At 42.1% G+C, this 24,623-nt stretch overlaps 3 protein-coding genes across 11 annotated transcripts in view; all 3 read left to right on the top strand.

Annotated features, from left to right (window-relative positions):
• HPS5 (HPS5 biogenesis of lysosomal organelles complex 2 subunit 2) overlaps positions 1 to 5,682 on the top strand; it is a 29,845-nt gene extending 24,163 nt beyond the window's left edge. For all 7 annotated transcript variants that reach the window (XR_013957034.1, XM_080619544.1, XM_080619543.1 and 4 more), the window contains one exon: positions 875 to 5,682. Coding sequence is in view for 6 of the 7 variants with exons in the window: in XM_080619544.1 (XP_080475670.1) it covers positions 875 to 935 (61 nt within the window). In the remaining variant the exon portion in view is untranslated. The remainder of the gene's footprint in view (positions 1 to 874) is intronic.
• Positions 5,683 to 9,766: 4,084 nt separating this feature from the next.
• Positions 9,767 to 10,951, top strand: LOC308221673 (serum amyloid A protein-like; the record flags this gene model as incomplete). The annotated part of the gene is made up of 3 exons (XM_080618841.1): positions 9,767 to 9,869; positions 10,196 to 10,334; positions 10,810 to 10,951. 3 exons carry the CDS (start codon positions 9,767 to 9,769, stop codon positions 10,949 to 10,951), a joined length of 384 nt encoding a protein of 127 aa, XP_080474967.1.
• A 431-nt stretch (positions 10,952 to 11,382) lies between these two features.
• SAAL1 (serum amyloid A like 1) lies at positions 11,383 to 23,703 on the top strand. 3 transcript variants are annotated; one of them, XR_013956929.1, is made up of 14 exons: positions 11,944 to 12,063; positions 13,260 to 13,343; positions 14,804 to 14,883; positions 15,278 to 15,337; positions 15,512 to 15,627; positions 16,739 to 16,922; positions 17,148 to 17,230; positions 17,375 to 17,563; positions 18,380 to 18,576; positions 19,127 to 19,219; positions 19,795 to 20,028; positions 22,408 to 22,584; positions 23,453 to 23,505; positions 23,613 to 23,703. XR_013956929.1 is itself a non-coding variant. In XM_080618770.1 (12 exons), the coding sequence occupies exons 1-12, from the start codon at positions 11,422 to 11,424 to the stop codon at positions 19,885 to 19,887; spliced, it is 1,464 nt and encodes a 487-aa protein (XP_080474896.1). In that variant the 5' UTR covers positions 11,383 to 11,421; the 3' UTR covers positions 19,888 to 21,493. The 3 variants fall into 3 exon arrangements, 2 of the variants coding, with proteins under 2 accessions (XP_080474896.1, XP_080474895.1); XM_080618770.1 differs by lacking the exons at positions 22,408 to 22,584; positions 23,453 to 23,505; positions 23,613 to 23,703 and adding an exon at positions 11,383 to 11,535 and having other exon boundaries at positions 11,811 to 11,957; positions 17,375 to 17,587; positions 19,795 to 21,493; XM_080618769.1 differs by lacking the exons at positions 22,408 to 22,584; positions 23,453 to 23,505; positions 23,613 to 23,703 and having other exon boundaries at positions 19,795 to 21,493.
• The last annotated feature ends 920 nt before the right edge of the window (positions 23,704 to 24,623 follow it).

The following is a 24,623-nucleotide window of genomic DNA, read 5'->3' as shown; positions in this document are numbered from 1 at the left end:
TCTCAGATTTTTAACTCAGCTGAAAGCTTTTCTGTTTAAGACCTATGTAGTGTGTGATATAGGCACTTGGAAATGGAAAAAGAGGAAACAGGAAATTATACATTAAAGGTGTGAAGGGGAGATAGCTGTCTTGCTGAGTCTTGCACAGACTCTGATCTTGCCTGTCCCTTCCAGAGAAGGCATGCATGGTGATGTCATGATATTACTTCTGAAATACAATCAGTTGTCATAGCTTAACACCAGCTGGCAACTAAGTACTATGCAGCTGCTCATTGACTCCCTACATTCACAGTGGATGGGGAGAAGAACCGGAAAAAAAGTTAAAAACCTGTGGGTTGAGATAAGAACAGTTAGAAATAAACATAATACTAATACTACTAGTAGCAGTAATAATGAAAAGGGAAGTAACAAAGAGAGTGAAAGCAAAAAAACCTCAACAAACAGTGTTGCACAATACAATTTCTTACCACCCCTGATTGATGCCAGACCTGTCCCTGAGCAGTGATCAGTCCCTTCCTGCAAAATCCCCTCCTGTTTATATACTGGGCATGACGTGCTGCTGTGTGGAATACCCCTTTGATTAGTTGTGGGTCAGGTGTCCTGTCTCTGCTCCCTCTTGGCTTCTTGTGTCCCTTCTCACTGGCAGAGCATAGGAAACTGAATAAAGTCTTTGACTTGTTGCTAAGAAGTGCTTACATTTAAAACATGAGTGTGTTATCAGCATTATTCTCTCACTAAATCCAAAGCACAGCTCTGTACCAGCAGCTAGGAAGAAAAACCAGGACACATGTTTTTGAAAAACTTTTCTTTAAAATGCAAACAAAACCTGTTTTTCTTTCTGTTGTTTTTTACTGTTTGACTTTTTTAATTGCAGAGCGCTGATTCAGTCCATGTTGGAAAGGTGTGACCGGTTTTTGTGGTCTCAGCAAGCATAGGAAACAGCTTGGAAAACTCTGGGAACATTTTTTTACTGTAATGATTGTATATTAAAATGCCTCTTAAACTTAACAGGCTCTTAAAGAAACTCCTGTCTAAAAGTTCAGTTGTCTTGAGCTACTTTCCATCTGGCAGATATCTGACCAGCAACTGCTGAGGGTTCTTTCTTATGTGTTTGGAGATGAGTTTTGAACTGTAGAACTTAAATCAAAACAATCCCATATTTACCTTGAAATTAAGCTCACAGGTTTCTGAGATGGCAATTCCTGAATTTATTTTCTGAGTTTGTATGACTGAAGTGTTAATGATATGAGCCCTCAAGTATTAAATCATGGCATATAAATCTTGTTTCCAAACATGAGAAACCATTCCTCAGAAATATCTAAGCCAGTATTTGTTTAATTTTCCTGTAAATGGTATTTACATTTTCAAGTTACTGTAAAACTGCTTGTTATTATACCTGGTTTATTCTCTTCTTAAATTTTATGGACTGGTTTTGGCTATTTGAAATGTATGAATTCAACCAAGTCTTAAAATAGGAGGGAAATATGTTTCAGGAGTGGATTAATAGTTAAGAATGCTGATTAACAGAACTTGTTAAATGAACTCAATGTTAAACTATAAGCGTGGTATTTCCAAATTGCCTCATTCTGCCTGTGCAACATGACTATAGACATGAGTTGTGATGGTTCAACAAATCTCAGGTCAGTGGAATTAGAATCACAAACTCATTTAGGTTGGAAAAGGCTCTTTAAGATCTTTGAGTCTTAACTGTAAACTGCCAAGTTCACCATTAAACCACATCCTTAAGTGCCACATCTACACTCCAGTACCTCAACCGTGTCCCTGGGCACCCTGTTCCAGTGCTTTACAACTCTTTAGGTGAAGGAATCTTTCCTAATCTCCAGTCTAAACCGGCCCTGGTGCAAGTTCAAGCCCTTTCCTTTAGTCCTATCACTTGGGGAGAGTCCAACACCCACTTTGCTACAACCTCCTTTCAGGTACTTGTAGACAGCAATAAATGTCTCCCTTCAGCCTCCTTTTTTCCAGACTAAACACCACCAGATCCCTCAGCCACTCCTCGTAAGACTTGTTCTCTAGACCTTTTGCCAGCTTTGTTGTGCTTCTCTGGACACACTCCAGCATCCCAATGTCTGTCTTGACCAAAACTGAACTCCGTACCCAAGGTGCAGCCTCAGCAGTGCAAACTACAGGGGACATGATCACAGCCCTGGCCCTGCTCACTATGTTATTTCTGGTACAAGTCAGGATGCTGTTGGCCTTCTTGGGCACACTGCTGGCTCATATTTGTCTGCCTGTCAAACAACAACCCCAGCTCCTTTTCCCCTGGGGCAGTTTTCCAGCAACTCTTCTCCAAACCTGTAGTGTTCGTGTGACCCAAGCACAGGCCTCAGCACTGAGCCTTGATGAACCTCATACAATTGGCCTTCGCCCATTGATCCAGCCTGTCTGCACCCCTCTGTAGAGCCTTCCTACCCTCAAACAGATTAACACTCCCACCCAGCTTAGTGTTGTCTGTAAACTTGCTGAGGGTGCATTTGATGCCCTTATCCAGATCATTATTAAACAGAACTGGCCCCAGTCCTGAGCCCTAGGGAACACCACCTGTGACCGCCAACTGGATTTAACTCCATTCACTCATGGGGATCAGCCACCCAGCCAGATTTTTACCCATCAAAGAGTATGCCCATCCAAGCCATAAGCAGCCATTTTCCCCAGGAGGATGCTGTGGGAGAATGAACAGTGTCTGTCAAGGGCTTTACTGAAGTTCAGGTAGCTTTGGCATTTTTAGATGGGTGCTGTCAAAGAACTATGCTTTGTACCAGCACTCTTTCTGCACTTAATACATATTTCAACAAGTTTCTTCCTAGGCTTCTAGTTTTGGGCCTCTTTACTGTTGGACTCCCATTTTCAGCAGAAAGCCATGGTGCCTGGTCAATATCTCATTTTCACAAATGTCATTTAAAGAAAAAAATTCATGCATTGGAACTAAACTTTGTTAAAATCCATAATTTTGTCATGAAATTACTTGACAGTATTTCTAAAGCACCTTTTTACGTAGTCTTATAACACATCCATAAATCCATGGGTCCAGATGGGATGCACCCACGGGTGCTGAGGGAACTGGCGGAAGTCATTGCTAGACCACTCTCCATCATCTTTACCAAGTCTTGGGAAACGGGAGAGGTGCCTGAGGACTGGAGGAAAGCAAATGTCACTCCAGTCTTCAAAAAGGGCAAGAAGGAGGACCTGGGTAACTATAGACCGGTCAGCCTCACCTCCATCCCTGGGAAAGTGATGGAACACCTTATCCTTGATGCCATCTTAAGGCATGTCAAGGATAAGAGGGTTATGAGGGGCAGTCAACGTGCCTTTACCAAGGGGAAGTCATGCTTGACCAACCTCATAGCCTTTTATGAGGAAATAACATTGTGGATGGATGATGGCAGAGCGGTGGATGTGGTCTACCTTGACTTCAGCAAAGCATTTGACACAGTCTCCCACAGCATCCTCATAGCTAAATTGAGGAAGTGTGGTCTGGATGATCAGGTAGTGAGGTGGACTGTGAACTGGCTGAAGGACAGAAGCCAGAGAGTTGTAAGTCTATGGGGCAGAGTCTAGTTGGAGGCCTGTATCTAGTGGAGTGCCTCAAGGGTCAGTGCTGGGACCAGTATTATTTAATATATTCATCAATGATTTAGATGAGGGAATTGAGTGTACTGTCAGCAAGTTTGCTGATGACACTAAGCTGGGAGAAGTGGCTGACACGCCAGAAGGCTGTGCTGCCATCCAGCGGGACCTGGACAGGCTGGAGAGTTGGGCAGGGAGAAACTTGATGAAATATAACAAGGGAAAGTGTAGAGTCCTGCATCTGGGCAGGAACAACCCCAGGTTCCAGTACAGGTTGGGGAACGACCTGTTAGAGAGCAGTGTAGGGGAGAGGGACCTGGGGGTCCTAGTGGATGGCAGGATGACCATGAGCCAACACTGTGCCCTTGTGGCCAAGAAGGCCAATGGCATCCTGGGGTGTATTAGAAGGGGGGTGGTCAGTAGGTCGAGAGAGGTCCTCCTTCCCCTCTACTCGGCCCTGGTGAGACCGCATCTGGAATATTGTGTCCAGTTCTGGGTCCCTCAGTTCAAGAAGGACAGGGACCTGCTGGAGAGAGTCCAGCGCAGGGCAACTAAGATGATTAAGGGAGTGGAGCATCTCCCTTATGAGGAAAGGCTGAGGGAGCTGGGTCTCTATAGTTTAGAGGAGAGGAGACTGAGGGGTGACCTTATTAGTGTATATAAATATATAAAGGGGGAGTGTCACGAGGATGGAGCCAGGCTCTTCTCAGTGGCAAACAATGATAGGACAAGGGGTAATGGGTACAAACTGGAACACAAGAGGTTCCACTTAAACTTGAGAAGAAACTTCTTCTCAGTGAGGGTGACAGAACACTGGAACAGGCTGCCCAGGGAGGTTGTGGAGTCTCCTTCTCTGGAGACATTCAAAACCCGCCTGGACACATTCCTGTGTAACCTTATTTAGGTGTTCCTGCTCCGGCAGGGGGATTGGACTAGATGATCTTTTGAGGTCCCTTCCAATCTCTAACATACTGTGATACTTGTAGTGCTGCAAAATAATGCTTTTATTTTCATGTAAAATAGGTCTTATTAATACAACTTTCAGACTTCTGAAAGGTGCAGTCTGACTATTTCATCTCAATTGCAAGAAAGAGGGTTGGTTACTTCATTAGAGGAATGAAGCTACAGGGAGACAGTGGCAGGCTTTCATGTTAGTGTTGCTGGTGGGAAAGCCAATACAGAACTACTTCTAAAGAAAACTAAATCTTTGGGGTTTGGATTTTAATATTGGAAACAGCATGAATCCTTCTATTGGAAACACCCCATGCTCTTACAGTAAGACTTAGGAGCCAGGCATCTGTAGTGTGTGGTGCAGTTACATGGATCAGATGATGTTGGTGCCTATTCTCTTGCCTGCTGGATGCACATGCTGCTATTTCCATGACTTGCACTTAAATAACTTCGTTTCATTCAGTGTGTGAATGTAATACCCTTTTAGCTGAGTACTCATGTTGCCCTCCTTACAGGAATTCAGCTGGCTTTCCAAGAGTGTACCTGGCTTATCTCTTTAAGCTAATGGTTCTACTTCATTTGCTCTGTGTAGTTTGGGTACACACCAGTCTCTTTTGTGCTTCTGTGGGTTTTTTGTACACTTGGTTAACTTTGTGTAAGGGTTGAGGATTTTTACAATTAATGTTACTTTCCATTCAGAGCTTTTTTTAAAAATTTTGTCTCAGAACAGTCAAATAAGTAACAATGGGAAGTGTTTGTTCAAACGTGGTGGCTAAAGTGAACTTGTTTTAATGAGTTCAGATAACTTGGTTGTCAATAAAGTGTAAAGATATACTTTCTTAAGAAGAGTTAGAAAATCACTTGTTACATGTGTTTTCATCTCATATGGGTAAGGTGAAGGGACTGTAATGAGATAGTTGTTTGTTCAGAAGTTACAGTTGTACAGTTGCCCTCACCCTAAAGCTACAGCTCCTACCAGCTCTTGGTAGCTGTGCATACACCACTGACACTTTAAGCCAGCCTGCGCTGGAGCAGGTTTGCTCCAGCTCATCTTTGGGTTTAGTGACTGACTGTTGGTGGAGGGAACCCTTGAAAAGCAGAGATTAATAAAGGGGGCTTTGCTCTGAGCAACTTCAAACAGAAGCTGTGTTGGTTTTGTTGTTTCTACACCTCTCCCCTCCTCCCCCCCCCCCCCCAAAAAAGAAGTCTCATACCTACCTCCAAATGTTATTTCACTGTTAGAATCATCATCAGAACCTATGGGGAAATCAATTTTATTTAAGATAAACATCTGCATATGCAATCTGTTTCTTGAAGAGGGGCAAGTCTGCAGCCATTCTATACATCTATAAGCCTGAGGTCAGTGCTAGTAAATATTCCATACGGCAGCATGGCAAAACTCCCTGAAGTGAATTATTGCCCTTGTAACCTTAATGTGCTGTTACTTCCCAGAATAAGCAATAACTGCATATGTTATTATGCCTGAGCTGGGAATTCACCTCATCCCCTTGCTCAATCTCAAATTTACTTGGATTGTGAAATGCCTACATTGCAGAATGTTTGCGGAATGTAGCTTGCATTTATATGTATTTAGAATTAAAGGGTAATCAGTTTGAGGTTGCTTTTTATTTTAGCTATATCGGAACGTACACTATACGTGTTATGTTCACGCACTGTACACATGCAGCCCATTTCAGTGCTAAGCCAAAAAGGAATATTCCATTGAAATCCTTCTGTTTGCTGAGAGGCAACTTGCCTGTTTGTGTTGCAAAAGCAAAAGTTTTTGGCTGCAGCTTGTTTCTGTGGGCCAAGGGCTGTAACCTGGAATGCAGGCCAGAAAGATACTGGAAAGCAGTGCTGGGGTACAAAGTGTGCTCTATCCAGATGCTACAGGGAGGTCCAGCACTGTCACTGCTGCTGCGTTCCTTGTTGGAGACCAGTCAGGGGGGTGCAATCTAAAATCTTCTAAAGATCTCCTCCAGTGCCTATCTTCTTGCAATTATCTTCATGTTTGTGCTCTTTGCACAGAATTTGGGTTTGGAGAAAATGCAAAACACATCAGACCACATCATAAGACTCAGAAATATCCTTTATGGTCCTAAATGTCTGAGCTCTTGTACGGAAATTTTCACAAAGTCAGTTTTGAAGGCAATGCTCTGTTCTACATCCCTGGGCAAAATGGCATATGCGTTAGTGAGTCTATACTCCAACTTACAGGAATAATTTTCCAGAGGTTTTTTTTGTGTGTGTGTGGTTTTGGTTTGTTGTTGGTTGTTTTGGTTTGGGTTTGTTTTGGGTTTTTTTGTTTTTTGGTTTTTTTTTTTTGTGGGTGTTTTGTTTTGTTTTTAACTCAAAACCAACGAGGTGAGCAACAGGGACTACTTGTAGCCAACAGAAAAGGCACTTGAGCTGACATGTACTGTAAGGGCATAAGTCATCACTAGGACATGAATAGCATTGCAGCAAAGCACAGCACTCCATTCTCTGCAGTAACTGAGCTGTTACACTGTTAAATATCAGGATCATATCGGGTGGGGACAAAATTACATGCCTGGTCTGCTTTGTTTTGCAAGGTTTCCTTGTCCATTGGGTTAGGGTTTAGATTCTTGTCTCAAATTGTTCCATTCAGAGATAAAGTGTAGTAGGTAACATCTGTCCTGACACTCTAGGCCCGTGGAAAATGTTGCTTCTGCTCTTAAGCTAAATTCTTGTTTGAAGTCCAGTGATGCCCAAGGAAGTGACCTGCTGGCACTTTATTAGCTGACTTGGTTAGTGCCCGTGGTGTACCTCATATCCCTGCCCTTCATCTTCAGGAGCTAATAGTTTGAAGTGACAAGGTTGTGAATGGGGCAACGACACATACCTCTTCTGCAGAGAATTTAAAAAACCTCTCTTAGACTTCTGTGAGAGACTGATCTGAAATAAGACTCCACTGTCCATTGTCTCAAAGATTGGTATGAGAAGCTGAGATGTGATTCCACCTATCTTTTGTCTCAGAGATTGGTGGGAGGAGTTGAGGTAAGACTCTTCCACCATCCAGTGCTTGAGGGATGAGTGGGAAAGAGCTGAGATAAGACTCTTAAGTCCATTACCTCGAGGATTGGTGTGAGGAATTGCTGTCCATTATCCCAAGAATTGCTGCAGACACGTGTGTGCAGACAGGTGCAGTTGAAGAGCTGGCTGCAAGACCAGGGAAATTGGTCCACCAGGAACATGGAATACGTGACATGAAGAACAGAGGTACTCCCCCCAACTCATTATAAAAGGGGTAAAAGCTAATCACCAAGGGGCACATTACCAGGGAGCCATTGACGTGAGGATGACTCCAGAAGGACACCTCCGTGAGGAGACTCTCCACTGATGATTACTACAGACCTTGAGGGACACCCTCCATGAGACATCACCATGAGAGCAACTCCACGAGACACACTCCACAGGGTACCTTCAAGGGGATGACTCCAGAAGAATGCCTCCACCTCCAACAGACTCTTGGGGGACACTCTGCTCCGATACTGACTACGAACCCTGAAGAACTCCCACCACTAGTGACGACGACAACGGATCCCTGGGACACCGCTGGATCCACAGTGGTGAATTTCTCTCTCTCTTTCTGCACCCCAAATCCTCGCTTCATTCTTCTACCTTTTTTCCAGTCTGTCCTATCGCTATCCCCTTTATTACAATAATTTCCCTTTTTTGTAATAACTGTTTTATTAATAAACTTACTAATTGATTGTGGTACTTGACCTCATTTGCGTCTTAATTTCACTCTTGGGATCACAAAGTGACAGAGGGTCTGGCACTGGGGTTTTCTCCAGTCGGACCCTGACAACTTCTTAAAATCATGGATGAGACCATGCAACGTGGAGACATTCTGCACATTGATTCTACAGTGCAACTACACTCAAACCTAGAGCTTTCTGCAGGGAAAATAGTGTGTCAGTTATTAACCAAGGGAAGTGAGCAGCAAGCATGCTTGTAAGCAGGAAGAGCACAGTGGGTGCTCAAACTGTGAACCATGTCAGCAGGGCCTTACTGCTTAAAATCTAGCAGAGTTGTGGCTGCATGGATCTGAACTTCCCCTTAGGTATACTATTTACCACTGCATCAAAAATTCTCCTTAGTTTAGGAAACTTGGGTCCTACTGAGCTCAAGAGGAGCAACAGGATGGCTGGAAGTCCCTCAAGAGGGATCTGTGAGAGCAAGCAAAGGCACAACGAACAATTCAGGCCTCCCTTAAGGTGGCGTGTGTGTGTGCTATCCTAAAGCATTATCAGCAGGGACAAATGGAGTTAAGAGCAACACTTCAAGTTTTTCATTCCATCAACTCTGGGATCCATCACATTATCCCAGCATGCATGGGAATTTCACTTAACAGTTACTGCAGCAATCCTGGTAATGCAGCTGGCTGTTCCTTGGGCACAGATGCAGACCAGATCTTGTGCTTCATGTTACAGCACAGATGATCAGGCACCTATCTCTGAGCTCTGTCCAGCACAAGAGCTGCACAGAAGTGTCACCCTTAAGCCAACTGTAACACTTCAAGCAGACAGAGCACTTGAGTCTTGAAGCAGCTGCTCAGCCTGCTTGTTATGAAGAGCAAACAGTCTTGTGGACAGCTGACAAAACACCACATACTTTCTAAAAATTGTGTAACAGGAACCATGAGCTTTCAGTAAGGACAAGCATAGGTTTACTGTAATTTCTCTGTTGGAAGTGGAGTGGTGGTGGGGAATTCCCAACCAATGAAAGGTATCCTTTCCAATTTCCTCTTTTGAGGGGTTTGAATTCCTTATAAATACCCTCTCTGAATCTGACAGCACACAAGACAAGCCTCATCTCCTTTGGCTTTACCCTTCTGCAGTGGTGAGTGACATTCTGAATTTGTGAGCTCCTTGAATTTGTTAGCTAGTATTTTGGAACAGGACTAATGCTTTAGCATGTGGGCTTTCTCTGTATTCATGACAGGAGCAGCAGGGAATGCTAAAATCCAAGTCCCTCATGTCCATCTGCCTCTGTGGCAGAACTGAGCTTGTGGTCACACAGAGAGCATCACTCCTTAGGGCTGGAGGGAGTGGGTTCCTGGGCTAGTCATCAGCACTGGGGCAGCTGCACGGGCACAGCTATGGGTCTGATGGATGCTGGGGCAGCAGACTCTCAAAGTGCTGCAGAACTCTTCACCTCTCTGATTATCTCACAACTCTGTGTCAGGCTTGGGCCAGGAACCATGAGGCTCTGTGTCTGCTTCGTTCTGCTCTCCATTATTCTCTGTGCAAATGCTGACTCACCACTAGCCCGAGGTGGACGATTTGTCTGGGATGCACTGGGAGGTAAGCTGCTGTTACCACAGACCCTTCTCTCAGGAACCCCCTGCCTGAGCACAGCTTAGTGGCATTTCAATGGACACAGTTCTTGGAGCTGGGAGGACCACAGCTCCACATTAGCGACCCTGCTGGTTTCTGCTGCTGAAGAAGGCCTTGATCATCCCTCACAGGTCCTTTCCATGGGCACACCCCTGTGCAAAGGCCAGTGTGGGGAAGTGCTTCTCTGTGTTACTGCTCCTAGGGCCTTTCAGTTCCTGGCTGAAATGAGACTTAACTATTTCTGGGATGACACTTTAAAGTCAACATCATGGCTCTTTCTCTGCTTTCCTCAGGGGCACGGGATATGTACAGAGCATACCGGGACATGCGTGAGGCAAATTACAAAGGTGCCGACAAGTATTTCCATGCTCGTGGGAATTATGATGCTGCCAAAAGAGGACCTGGTGGTGCCTGGGCAGCAAGAGTGATCAGGTAATGGAGCACATTTGTGTCATTAACACAAGTTACTAAGGATCTAGGCATTCCAGTTAGTGACATCCTTTTTGACTTGTACTCAGCTTTTGACCTAGGACAGTGGAGGGGAAGTAGTTAGTGTCTGTGCAGCCTGTCTCTATAGGAATGGTGTCTTTCCTTCACATGAGTGTGAGCCTTTCTTCCTGTCCTCCCGAGATTCCTTACCTCTGTGTTTCTGGTGATGAGGAACTCTTTCCTTGTGTCCCTGCTCATGGCAGGCGGTTGGAACTAGGTGATGCTTAACATCCCCTCCAACCCAAACCATTCTGTGATAACAGTTACGAATGCCACTGTGGTTCTCAGACTACTGAATGTGTGCTTGATCTCACTTTGAGAAGTACTGTGGAAAAGCTAGTTTTACATGAGTGAGGAAATCAAGACAAAGTGTGATTACATACTGGTTGGTTCACATGGCCTGTTTTCTTCCTGCTAGTGATGCCCGGGAAAAATGGCAAAGCGATGTGAGTGGCAGAGGTGCAGAGGACACCCGAGCCGACCAAGAGGCCAATCGGTGGGGTAGAAGCGGCGGCGATCCCAACCGCTACAGACCTGCCGGCCTTCCCAGCAAATACTAACGCCATCCCGGCAGAGCCCCTCTGCTTCCCTGTTACACCTCTTCTCTGCATCCAAATAAAGAGTGTCTCTTGCAAACTGTCCCCCCTCGCTGCTGCCTTACCTTGTGGGGTGTGGGGACCTCGGGTCACAGCGCTGGCTTCGAGGGAACCAGGGTAACTGTCAGTTTGTGGGGCGGTGTCAGGACATCACGGTAGCCATCGGCGCTGCCAAGGCGCGGAGGTGTCCCTTGGCACTTCGGCTGCTCAGGGAGCATGGGACCTGCTTTCCGGCGGAGAGCGGGTTTGGCCGTCACGAACTCAGCGCAGCCGCGGAGCGCTGAGGGCTCCTAACGGCCTGCGGTGAACGTTGGGCCGTGGCCTCCCGGCGTCCCAGCCCGGCAGGGGACGCTGTGGGGTGCCGCCCAGGCGCCGCTCTCGCCGTGGACGCCTCGTTGGCGCCGGTGGAGCCGTTGTTGTGGTGGTGTGCCGCCATGGATCGTAACCCTTCGCCACCTTCCAGCGAGGTGGAAGAGGAGGAGGACGCGGTGGGAAACACGGTGTACAGCAAACACTGGCTGTTCAGCATCCTCACCCGCCTCATCGAGGTGCGGGCCCGGCGGGGTGGGGGCGCCGTGAGGGAAGAGGGCGGCGGGCCCGGTAGCGGTGAGCGTCTCGCGGATGAGGTGCGGCTGTTACTGGTTCCGTGGGGATATACACAACAAATAGGCTTCCTGCTTGTGTGTTTAGGTTTTGATTATGATTTTTATACTGTGACTGAAGCGGTAGGTCGTTGTTAGTGATCCATGGCGTTTCTCGGTCGTTGCCTGCATACTGCCATACCCCTAATGCACACAAACCCCCTCTCCCCGTTTTCTCTCAGGTCATTAGCCCTGAGAAGACGGAGCCCATCGTGAGTCCCGAAGGAATCCAGATGGAGCTGGACGAGGAGATGGAGAATGATATTTGTAAAGTGTGGGACATGTCGATGGATGAGGTAGGATCGATACGTGGAAGCCGGACCTCGAGGGTGGTTCATAGCTGCGGGTGGCTTCTGCCCTGTGTGTTCAGAGACCTTCTGAAAGTGGGAGAAGGCACAGAATTCTACGGACTCGGCCAGCTTTCTGATTTTGATGGTACTGATTATTCTGTTTTGGCTGATAGTGTGCTGTGAGTTATTAGGCAGTGCAGGTGTGCTGAACTGGCATCAAGCGTGCTCATCACAAAGGCTGCTTTACAAGATGAGCAGGTGTGTTGTGTACACTCTTAAACCCAGCACTAGTTTGCAGAAGCAGGCCTTTTGTTGTGTACTAGCTGCTGGGGCCCATGCTGCTGTTTGATGATGTAAAGTCTATATATGTTTGAATATAAAAGAAACAAGGTGTTCTGGCCCATCTTTCCTCCAGGTGTCTAATGGATCCTCCAGTGCTGTTGTTTAGGGTCAGCTGTCTTAAATGAGGCCGTATTCACACCTCTTGGTGTTCTACAGAAAATCATGTTCAGGAGTTGAACCAAAGCTCAGTGTTACTAGAAAACAGCAGCTTAGCTGTAGCAGAAATTAACTCAGGTGCATAGCCTGTACCTTCAGCGGTTTGATTATAGAGATAATATTGAGGCCATCTCTAAATAGGTATATTTTTCCTCTAGCAATTGTAATGCATCTTTCTGGTAAGCATGGTTTCCTCTGAATGACAAGCAACCTTTTAAAGTTCAGTCAGAGACTTACAGTGGCAATGTGACACAACTTTTTGGTATTTTTTCTCAACATTCTCAGATGCTGGATCCAATTCTCGAGTAAGAGATACACATACATTTGTAATTATTATTTTATTTCCTAGCTCTCTGGATATTTTAGATAAATGTGGAAGATGTGTCCTTTGTTCACAATTAGAGAACTAATCTTGTGTTTTAATGTGGTAAAATTGTGGCAAAGCAGATTTACTCTTTTGTATGGTCTGATCAAGTATTAATGGTAATCCCTACCCTGGTTTCTTTTTGTATGTCTGCATCATGTCACTGTCTGAAAACATGATGTTTGCTGAATTCTGCATTGGTGTCTCTGACCCTGTGTTGAGACAGAAAGCAAAACACTAAATGTGGCTTTTTGGCCCATGGTATAGCAAATCACTGGCACTCTGAATCACCACAGGGGCTGGCTGATCTTGTTTCATTGAGAAGCAAGAATTATTGGTATTAACTGTTGGGAAAGAACTGATCTCTTTTAGTGAGTTTGACATCTCTGTGATCCAGTCCTTGTGCTGTGAGAAAAGGTTTGATTTTGCATTTCGAAAATGCAGAAGTCCATCTACTTTTTCCTTTACTTTCTCCACAGGATGTTGCTTTATTTCTTCAGGAGTTCAATGCTCCAGATATATTCATGGGAATTTTTGCCAAGTCAAAATGCCCTCGCCTTACTGTAAGTATGGTCTGTCAAAAAGCTGTCCCATATTAATAGCAGTAGTAGATAGCCATGTACATGCATTTGCACATAACTCCCTCCTTCTCTCACTGCATGTTTGAATACCTTAGGGGAACAAGAAGAAAATGCAAAGTCAAATTTTAAAATTCTTTTTTTCAATATTTTTAAGAGTCTAATCAGTAAGTATTTCAGTGATGCTGAAGCTGATATATGTCATTATGATGGACTAAGTTCATGAAACCTGGTTATAAAGTTTTTTATAAAACCCAGGAAATACTGGCTTTTTATTTCCTCATTACTTGTTTCAAGATTACTGAACAGAAATGGTTATGAATTTGTTTAGTCAGACATACAAAAGTGTGGTGGGTTGACCCTGGCTGGACACCAAGTGCCCACCAAAGCTGCTTTATCACTCTCCTCTTCAGCTGGACAGAGGGAGAAAAATACAGTAAAAAGGTTCATGAATTGAGATAAGGTCAGGGAGATCACTCAGCAGTTACTGTCACAGGCAAGACAAGACTCAGGGAAATTAATTTGTTATCGATCAAATCAAAGTAAGATAATGAAAAGTAAAGCCAAATCCTAAAACACCTTCCTCCACCCCTCCCTTCTTCCTGGGCTTGACTTTACTCCTGGTTTCTCTCCCTGCTCCAACCCCGAGCAGTGAAGGTGGATGAGAATAGGGGTTGCAGTGAGTTCATCACACATTTCTGCCATCACTCCTTTCTTCTCACTCTCTTCCCCTGCTCCAGCATGTGGTCCCTCCCATGGAAGACAGTTCTCCATGAACTTCTCCAACATGAGTCCTTCTCATGGGCTGCAGTTCTTCACAAACTGCTCCAACATGGGTCCCTTCCATGGGGTGCAGTCCTTCAGGAGCAGACTGTTCCAGCATAGGTCCTACATGGGGTCAGAAGTCCTGCCAGCAAACCTGCTCCAGTGTGGGCTCTCCGTGGGGTTACAACCTCCTTTGGGCATCCCCCTGCTGTGGCCTGAGGTGCTCCATGGTCTACAGGTGGATATCTGCTCCACCGTTCACCTCCATGGACTGCAGGGGGACAGCCTGCCTTACCATGGTCTCCACCACAGACGACAGTGGGATCTCTGCTCCAGCAACTGGAGCACCTCTCTGTTGCTTTAATAATAGGGATGCCAGATTAGCTTCAGAACAATATACGTAGAATATGCAAGCAAAATTGATTTCAAGATACATTTGCTTTTATGGAACACCTGAACATCTAAATATGTGAGTAGTACCTGTCATGAGTATATTTTATGCCAGTCTAATGGCATCCTGTAGAAAAATCTGTACCGTCTTGAAATCAGTGCATCTTAAGAACTTGGAAATCAAACTGGAAGATGTCTTTGAATCTCTCTTACCTTTGTCTTACGGTTGTGGAAATAAAATTGTGAACTATGTTGCAGTTGCCTCATTATACTGTGTTTTGACTTTTCAGGAAATCTGTGTGGGAATATTAGGAAATATGGCCTGTTTCCAAGACATATGCATGTCCATTAGTAAAGATGAGAATCTTGGGTAAGTGTGTATGTGCTATATATATATGCATGGTGCTGCTTTTCTGGACTCAAAATCATGAAATATATGTTAAAGAAGGAACTAAGTTTGCCTGCCATCCCTCGTGTTCATTCACACCTTTTTGGCTGACCATGTTTGTGTAGGAAGTGCTCAGTGAAGGAAAAAAAGGATACAGACCACTTTTGTTTGTTTGTTTGTTTGTTTTTAATCGACAGTGAAGTTGAATCTTTAATTTCTAATTTGGGTAATCTTGAAACACTGGAAATGTGTGCACAGTCAGGAAAGGCTGGGTTTAACCTCAGAACATGACTACACTATGAAATTCACTTTTTTGTAACCTTTTTTAAACAAAGATACATTTTATTAACTTTTATCTTGTGTTTTCTCTTTAAAGCCAGGTGTTACTGCAACGTTTGTGTGACACAGACTCCCCAACTCTTCTGGAAACAAGCAGGTAGGACATCTCAGAATTTGGTGCATTGTTAGTTTAGTTCTGCTATGTTCTGAGGCCTGGGAAGAAAACTGACAATGTTTCTGTGGCATCGTTCTCATTATTTTGGATTTGCACTTCTACAGCTAAAATGAATGAATTGGCTTCTAATTTCTTAAATGGGCAATTCTTGTCTAGGTTGTTGTTAACTTGCCTCTCCCAGCCTGAGGTGGCCAATATCTGGGTTGAGAGAATCCGAGAGAACCCTTCTGTGTATGACTGTGTGTGCTTTATCATGTCGAGCTCTACAAATGGTAAGTTGCCAAAGCAAGCCGGGAATTAGTGGGAGTTTGCAGAACACAAAAAAAAAAAACCCACCAAAGTGTGCAGTTTCAAAGCCAGATTTTCATGGGAGTACAGAATTTCAAGTAAAGCTCATGAATTTAAAGGATACCAAAATAAACTTGTCCTGCCTTTGTAGGTTCACAGATACACCTAAAACCAACCAGAAAAAAAGCTCTGTGGGGGAATCAAAATTAAGTCTCATAGAAGAAATTGCTATTTGTCATGGTAAAGGACATCGTCCTCATTCAGGAATATGCAGATGTCATTTTTGATCTCGAAAAAGACCTTATTTAAATTTCTGTTTCTTTTTTTTTTTTTTTTCCCAAATCAGTTATGTATGTGTGTGTATATATATGTGCAGGTAGATGTATATGGAAACATATATATGGAATGTGAACTGGAAAAATGATTCAGTTACCCTGAATGGCAGCTGAGTGCTGCACAGACTTTGGTACACAAATCTGTCTTAGCAAAAATTTAGCAAAAAACACATTAAGCACCTAATAATGGAAATATTTTGAATAGCATTTATGTTTTGCATCCAACTCCATTTTAAGAGCAGTTATTATCTGCCTAGGAATCCTAATCGTTTATTCTTTTCAAACTTTTGTGTTTTCTGTTTCATGAGAATGCTCGGGAATTCTGCTGCATCCAATTGCAGTCACAGACCTATTTAAGTAAAATGCAGATTGGCAGATGCAAGGTTAGCAGAAAACTGCATATTTCCAGGGAAATCTTGGAAAGTTTTACTTCAGTAGCAGAAGTTATGACTTTTCAGGGATGTGATTTTTTTTCTTTGCAAAATAAAGTTCCTGCTTAATAAATGGTATGATAAAGTAGAAGTCACTGCACTTTCCAACAATCTCTATTTATCAAGCTCTTCACCTGATCTATGCCACAAAAAAGAGTAACAATCTTTAGTAGGCCATGAAAGAAACTAATATATTTCAGCTGAATTTACTCTGAATACTTTTATATATTTTATATTTATATTTACATTTATTATTATAGCATTTTGAGAGCTAATTTTTGCTTTTTGTTTTTAGTCTTGTTGAAATTTATACATTCTCTCTTGTGCAGTTGAATTGCTGGTAAAAGTAGGAGAAGTGGTGGACAAACTCTTTGATCTAGATGAGGAGCTGATGTTGAACTGGATTAAAAATGGCACTTGTCCGTCTGTGGGACCATCTGTAGATGATTCCCCTGAAGAACTTCCAGATTTTAAGATTGTGCCTTGTATACTTGAAGCAGCCAAACAAGTCCGGTATGTGAGATTTCTTTATGGTTTCATGGCTGGGGAGACTCCTTATAACCTTTTTAAGGCCTGTGTCTGAATTCTTCATTTCAGTGGGAGCTGCATAGTGTGACAGGTCACTAGAATACATTTTCCTGTACTTACAATTTGAAGTGAATCAACTAGTTTGTTAGCAAAGAGAATGGCAGTGATTGCTGATAGTCTTAATCTGTCTTTGTTTTTTGTTCTGTGTAGATCAGATAATCCGGAAGGACTTGATGTTTATATGCATATTTTGCAGCTCCTGACCACAGTGGATGAGGGTATTCAAGCTATTGGTAAGACATTTGAATTGCTACATATGATGGGACCAAGAATGGCAGTAACTTCTAGGTCATCAGATATTTGATGGGTAGAAAAATTAATCAAGTACTTAGATTAAATTTGTTGGGTTGGTGGGTTCTTTTTCTTTCTTTCTCAAGTGCAGGTTCCTGATGGAGGAAAAGAGACCTGGAGTTTGCTGTATGACCTCGTTTGCCATGACCTTTGCCAGCCAGATGATCCACCGATCATTGTGCAGGAGCAGAAGACTGTATTGGCCTCTATTTTGTCTGTGCTGTCTGCTATGTTTGCTTCACAGACAGAACAAGAATACACCAAGATGAGGAAAAGCAAGTTGTGCTTTTTTTTTCTGGGTTTGGGGGTTTGTTTTAGGGTTATTTTTCAGTTATTTTCACAATTGACTCTATGTGGGGTGAGGGGTGATTAATCTATTGCTAGAGATCAGTTCAGAACAGAGAATTCTGTTACTTGTTTGAATGCAGTAAGATTCTTTGCTGGTAGCTCTAAAAATCATAGCTAGCTCAAAGTTCGGTTACTGGATCTCTCTGAAGAGTTATAGTAATAGACTCTACAGATACTGTTCAGTTTTCTCCATTGGATAAATTAATGAAAATTGAGAATTCCTCTTTCATGAAATATGAGCGCTTTGTAGTGGTTTTATATTTTATTTTTTTTTTTTTTTTAGCAGAGGGAGATTCTGCACATAAATCCATCTTTATCACTTGTTACTTTTCAGTACTTTGTCAGGTCTTTAAAATTGAAAGCCTGCCTTGGGAATGGGAATCAGAGTCATCTGCAGGAGAAAGACATTGGCAATTTGGTTTATCAGACAGAATTACCAGGATGCAAATTTTAACATTCTAGCCTCTGAGTTACTACTGGAGACATTTTCCTTCTCATATTCCTTACCATTAGAATATGTTTATAGACAAAAGGTTAGCTCACATTAAAAATGGTTTGGGTTTTCTGCTACATTTCTGCTTGCTTCTTTAAAAAGTCTTTGAGTGATAATACACAACGTCAGTATATACGTTTCTTTAGCTTTTGTATAAAATCTGGTGGTGTGTTTCGAAATTTTAATGCCTTGAAAAGATGGGGAAAAATTTTCAGTGTTAAGCTTCCATTTTCTTGTTACTTTATATTAGATATGCCTCTGATTGGCAGCTTGATTCGTATTTTACAATACATGGAGGGCTGTGGGAAGAGAGCTGGTGATAGCTCAAAGGAGTCTGAACAAGAAGAGACTGGAACAGCTGATGTAAATGATGAAGATTTCCATTTAAAAATTTTGAAGGATATTTGCTGTGAATTACTTTCCAATATGCTTCAAGAATTGACCAAGGTAAGGATAAACCAGATTCTGAGAGGGATTTCTGGAGGGTAGGTAAAAAAAGAGACACTACTATCAACGTATATATTTTTCTGTGCAAGTGAAGTTGCATACTGAAAATTCATTAGGAAGTCAATCAGAAGGTGGGTAGCACAATGTGTGTTAGATGGGAGGGACACACAGGCTTTCCGAGATGTGTGCCTTTAGGGTCAAGACTCTGTGTGATAAATTCTGTAGGTGTATGTTGCCCTTTTGTTTGAGTGAAAGTCAATTTATTTAAGAAAAGGTAAGAATCTGAATATGAAGAAGAATATGTAAATTCGTGTTCTCCACTGGACTTTTTTGTTATGGGAGCATTCAGATTAAGAGTCTTACGATATGTGAGCTTTCATACTTTTTGTATTTGCTATGGCTGATATTCTCCAGGAAATCTTAAGTTCTGGTTGTTTTACCCATTTTTGAGAACAAAGCACATACTGTAGAGACTGTGTGCACCATTTTGAGTTTGTTCTTTCACAGCTGTTCATGACGTGCTAGTTTTAATTCTTACTTTATTTTCCAGGAAAATATGTTAGAAGGACTACACCAGGGACATTTAAATGAGCAGACATGTTCCTGTGCATTTCAGAACCTCTTACCTCTGTATTTCGCATCAGTGAGTATGTGACAAGGACTTTAACATAAGTGAAAAAATACTACTTGGGTGGCAAGACCTTTTAGAGCAGATGTAGAAGTAGGACAGAATTGCTTGAACACAGATAATATGCCATTCTAGACAGTCTTACCCTCTCTGTCTCTTCTGGCTTACTTCAGCCAGAGCTTTGTCTAGATCATCAGCTGATGTAAGGGTAAACTGTGCTGAAATGAATGGATAACTGAAATTTATGCTAGCTGAAAATTTGTCCTGTATATCTTTATAGAATAATTATTCTAAGTATTTTTTACAGGGAGGTTTTCTTTGTGTACTTCTAAACAATAAAAGAAGAGCTTGGGGAAGGCAGTAATATTTCAAAGTTTAGACCAACTGAAATTGTGGGGTTTAGGAGGCAGGCATGTGGAACATTATCCACTGTTATTTGCAGTGGCTGCTGCTGGGCTGGCTGCTGTTGGTGGGAAGGTACAGGAATAGAAAGACCCTCTATACCAAGTGTAATAATTTTGTATCCCATACAAGTTATTTTTTTGTCTTCCCTTTCTCCTTCCCTTTTTGTGTTTGCAATTTATTTCCAGGTGGAGAGTTTCCTTGAAGTTCTGCGTGAGGCTGATCAGACACTTGCTGATAATCTAGAAAAACGTTTTCCAAGCCTGAAGGTTCACTCCTAAGAATGTACATGAAATGTTTTCCTTCTTTGGAATGAAGATTTTAACTGTTTTATTACAGTGTTTTAGAAATCAAGTTTTCAATAAATGCAGAAGAATGAGGCAACCTCCTTAGCAACAGGTGGCTTTTAAGAAGTCTTCCAGGTAGCCCTGATTAACTTAGGGTTGATCTGTTCTTTATGGGGAAGGAAACAACTGTAAATGCAATTCTGTATCTTCCATCCTGTTTGCTCTGGTGGTGAGAGACTGTTGATTTCTGATTGCTCTTCTGTAGCATAGGTTTGCTTTGGGTTTTTTTTTAATAGCTCTTGATTCTATGCTTTTCAGCTTAAGTTGAAACAGCAACATGAATGAACTGCACTGAGTAGTTATTTTTAACGTGATGCTGGTTTCTTCGAAGTTGCTGTTGGCAAAAGGGTTGGTGGGAAATCCCGGATGCCCTCTGCTTAAGAGTCTTCAAGCACCTGATAAAAACAGAGTTAAATTACACAGAATTATTTGCATTTTCCTTTTTTTTTTTTTTCTTTACTCTTCCAGATCATATCAGCACCTTGAGCAGGTATTCTATTAGAAATGTTTCATCCTGGTCCTTTAAAATCTTCACACTTCTTACACTAAAACCTCTTCTATACTGCAATTCTGGGTTGTGGCATCTAGGTCCTGTGCAGTTTAAAGGACTTGAGAATATAGTTACCAATGGTCTATGCTGCAGCTTGCAACCATTGCAGCCAGTTATCTAGAGTTAGACTTGTAGGTCAGGTTTGCTTTTAACCTGTGGCATACTTGCAAACTTCCTGCTTTTTTAAAGCACTCTGCGCTTCAGTTTCAGGGGAGATTAAGGTGTTAGGTCCCTTTCAGTAAAACCTGTCTGCATTCTTCTAAAAATCTCACTTTTAATTATATTCTATTTAACTGCGTTACATTTTTAGATCACATGCCTGCGTGCAGTGCAACTAACATTTTCTGTGTCTGAAAGACAGTACAGTAACACATCAGCTTCACTGATTCTGTAAATGAAAATGGAAAACAGTTGGTCTTTATAAGGTTTGAGATGTAAAAGAAAATGGGAACCAGAGCATAGAGAATAACGTATTACCATATACATATTCTCTGGCTCTCCAGGTTTTTATAGAATTCAAGTGCTGGGCCATGTTTTGTTTGCCCTGAGTTACCTGTACGTATGGTAGAATACAGTATGTGTATATGTATATAGCCTTTTCATCCAAACTTCCAGTTTTCAAAAACTGCTATTTAATCATTCCTTTGGGCTGCCAGCAGCATCTTAGTTGTCAGCAGGGGATTTGGAATTATAAATATTTGGCTTGTGTCCCCAAATGGAATTGCCATGGTTTCTATCCATTTTTGTATGCTATGTTTATTGAAGAAAACTGGTAACTGTGAATAGGATGACAGCATTTTTCACACTACTTTGACAGTTTTGGGATATTTTCTTAAACCTACGGATTTGTAATAAAGTTTCTTTTAAAAAAACAGCTGTACACTTTCCTTCATTTTAAGTGTCAGATTTGTTTTCTGAGCCACTGAAAATGTCTGTTACGCTCAAGTATGTCATTTGTAAGAGGAAAACTGAACCTCTTCATAGTGTTAATGTCCTGTAAAATATGTTATCCTCCATTGGATATTCATTTTAACTGTCCCTTGCTTGCTTTCTTAGTAATTTCTAAGGTGTGGAAGTTAATGTGTCTTTCATCCAGTTGGTAACATTTTTCTCAGCTCAGTTTGTCCCCCGGTGTATCTAAAGTAACTTTACGATAGTCCACTGTAGTTAAGAATTATTTCTGGTTTGTGTCTTTTGAAATTTGATGTAGTTGAAATTTTTCATTAGTTGTTTACTGTAATACACAAGCTGAGCTATTTTGTTCTTTCTTCGTTTCAATACACAAATATCCAGTATTGGCTGATTAACTGTTAAATGTGGTATCACTAATTACAACAAGTAGGTAAGATACATGATTTCCCCGATAAAATTATTGCCTGAGTGGAATCATATCTAATGCTTGTCATGCAGTAGAAAAAATGGCCTATGTTAGTAAGTGGGAAACCAGCTGAGTCCATGTTTGTGCTCTTCTGTGACAGAAGAAGCTATAGAAACAGGTGAGTCAGCCTTGCTTCAGCAGGATGGTAATTCAGGTATGCCAGGAATTTTTATCTTTGATAAAAATGGTGAAATGGAAACTAAATTCCCCATTTGCCCCACCAGACAGCTGTTCTTTTGTGGTCTGTGCTGCATGGGTGGACCACCACTGCCTTTAGGCTGGTGCCAAACTGAATGCAAGGTAAAGGCACAGTGGTTTTGGCATTCAGGCTTGGAAGAAACAGTGGTAACAGGTGACTGGTGTGTTTGGAAATGCTGTGCATGTATTTCATCATCTTGCCAGCAGGGACCTCCCTTAGCCTGTGCTTCGTGACCATCACCTGTCTGTTTTTTGAGGGGGTGAGGGGTGTGTGTTGGGGGCATGTTTGGTTTTTTGTCATTTGGGGTTTCTTTGTTCCCTCTCCTAGTCTTTGACACCAACTGGCAAGCCACATCTCTCTGAGCTAGTTGATATAGAATGGATGTCTGTCTACAAGCAGGTGAGCAGCTTTCTTCCAGACCCAAGATCTGATTACTTCCATAACATTGTCCTCTGGGGGAAAATGAGAAGTGCTTGTCACTGCAAAGCTCTGAACAAAAAGCAGGTATTACAAATATTGAACTAAATTAACCAAAACTCAGTCCTGCTTGGACAGAACTGGATGTCAACTGTGACATGAGAACACCTAGCAAATAGAGGTAGAAATCAGACTGGAAGGCCTTATTTTAAATTAGGCTTAATAGATCCACATCATAATTTCAGTCAAATACAGGATTCTAACACTTTTTTGACTGACATTTTATGTATAATTTGCAACTTTATCCTACATAGTAACTTTTTTCTGGTGGGGCAAAGCACCATAAAACCAAATAAATTTAGTATTTGGAGAAAAACCCAATTATATTAGAATGCTTTATCTGTTCTCTTGATGGTGTGATGTTGCTGTTGATAACCTAATGCTTGCCCAGTATTCGTGTCACAAACCTGCTCTTTCTGGTAGACTGAACCATATTCAGGTCACTCTTCCTTTTTGCCATTACTTTTTTAGTTCATATTTTCTTGTAACTGCTATGGTGGTTAATTTTTCTGTAAGATTATGTGTTAAGATTGACCTCTTGTAACTACCTTTTGCAGTAACTAAGCTAACTGAAAAAAAATAAAACCCAAACCCAGAAAAAATCTTCATTTGTAAGTCAACCATCTTCCTGGTTGATTACACTGGTATGAAAAGGGATGGATGTTAATGTAGTTTTTGTTTGTTTGCTTTGAAAATCCATGCTCTTTCCCACTATTTTGGCTGTTACTGAGAGTTACAAAAGCAGCAGTTACCTTTTACGCTCAGGAATTTGCTTTTGTTTTTAGAGGAAAATCTCTTGGTCACAGCAGTTCCTTAGCATATCCTTTATTTTCCCCTCAAAATTAAATTTTGGTCATTTTTATCTTTTTAATGCTTTTTTATTATTTTGTTCTAGATGATGATGAAATTCATGTGCTCTGCCAAACTCAATGAGGAAGGAAGAACCAGGTACACCTGGGGCAAGGACCAGTCTGCTGTAATATTATTCAATTTCTCAAAACTCCTTCATGTGAAGGCAAACAAACGTAGTGAGCAGCTGTGTGTTTGCTCCCCAGTCACAGCCACATCATCAGCCATGCAGTTAGTGTGCCCCTCAGTCGGAGCTGACAAGGCATGTGCTAAGTGAACCTGACATCGCAAGGTTTGTAAAATAAACCAGGTTATTTCTAATAGCTGTCAACAGAGGTTTTGCAATGGGAAATATGCCTCCTATTCCTCCTTTTATTTGTCTCCCTGATTCAATTATTTAGCTCTTAAAAAGGTTTTATAATGCAAGGAGCTGACACATCTGAGATTGTTAATAGAAAAGGTTTGTTTCTGAGTTGCTGTGTTGTGGTGAAGGAAATGAACAAACCTAGGAAAAAGCCACTGGGGTTCTGTTTGCTTGCTTTCTTCCAGTTCAAGTCTTTGGGAGTTACCTGCACATCTTCATTATGTGTCAGAAAAATTCTGAGAGATTAATTTTATACAAAGACTAATGCAAAAAAGAATGCTTGAAAAGATAACAGTGGTAGGATGCTGTGAAGAGAAGTAAGACTAATACTATGGAAAGAAAAGAGATGAAGAAGGGATGCTGGAGAAAGAAAGAAAACAGGAAGAAACCCACAAGAATAATGATAAAGGGGATAAATAGCAAGTGTGATGTTGAAGAAGAAAAGAACTGTCAGTAACAACGTTAGCATTGTAGGTCTGTCCAGGTGGAATAGTTAGTGTGCAGTCACCTATCAGAAAAGTATGATATTGATTACTTTTTCTGCTTTCAAAACTGAATCTCCCTTGTAGTTTTTCCTGCTCTCATGGAAACAAGGCAAATTTAAGGTGAAGGTGGGGGCTTAAAAACCACAGCAGTTGGGCAATCTAATATTCCTTTATTACATTATTGTTGTTATTATTTATTTACACTCCCCCATTCCCCTCCTCCATTTGGCTGGCTAGCTGAGGCATCAGAGAGCTGTTTCATGATGGAGGTGAGGCAGTTTCAGGTGTTGCATGCCCTTGCCCTGCACAGGTGTTGAACCTGCCAGAGGTGAGACGTGAAAGCAGAGTCCTACAGAGTTGATGCTTGT

Source organism: Psittacula echo (assembly GCF_963264785.1).
Source record: "Psittacula echo genome assembly, chromosome: 5".
NCBI lineage: Eukaryota > Metazoa > Chordata > Aves > Psittaciformes > Psittacidae > Psittacula > Psittacula echo.
Note: the sequence above shows the minus strand (reverse complement) of the source record. Positions and strands in the feature narration are given on the sequence as shown.

Bases quoted from the DNA above. Each gene is read 5' to 3' on its own strand.
- SAAL1 (XM_080618770.1), top strand. From the start codon at position 11,422: ATGGATCGTAACCCTTCGCCACCTTCCAGCGAGGTGGAAGAGGAGGAG. The intron at 17,231-17,374 runs GTAAGACATTTG...TTCTTTCTCAAG, and splicing joins TGAGGGTATTCAAGCTATTG to TGCAGGTTCCTGATGGAGGA. The intron at 19,220-19,794 runs GTGAGTATGTGA...ATTTATTTCCAG, and splicing joins TACCTCTGTATTTCGCATCA to GTGGAGAGTTTCCTTGAAGT.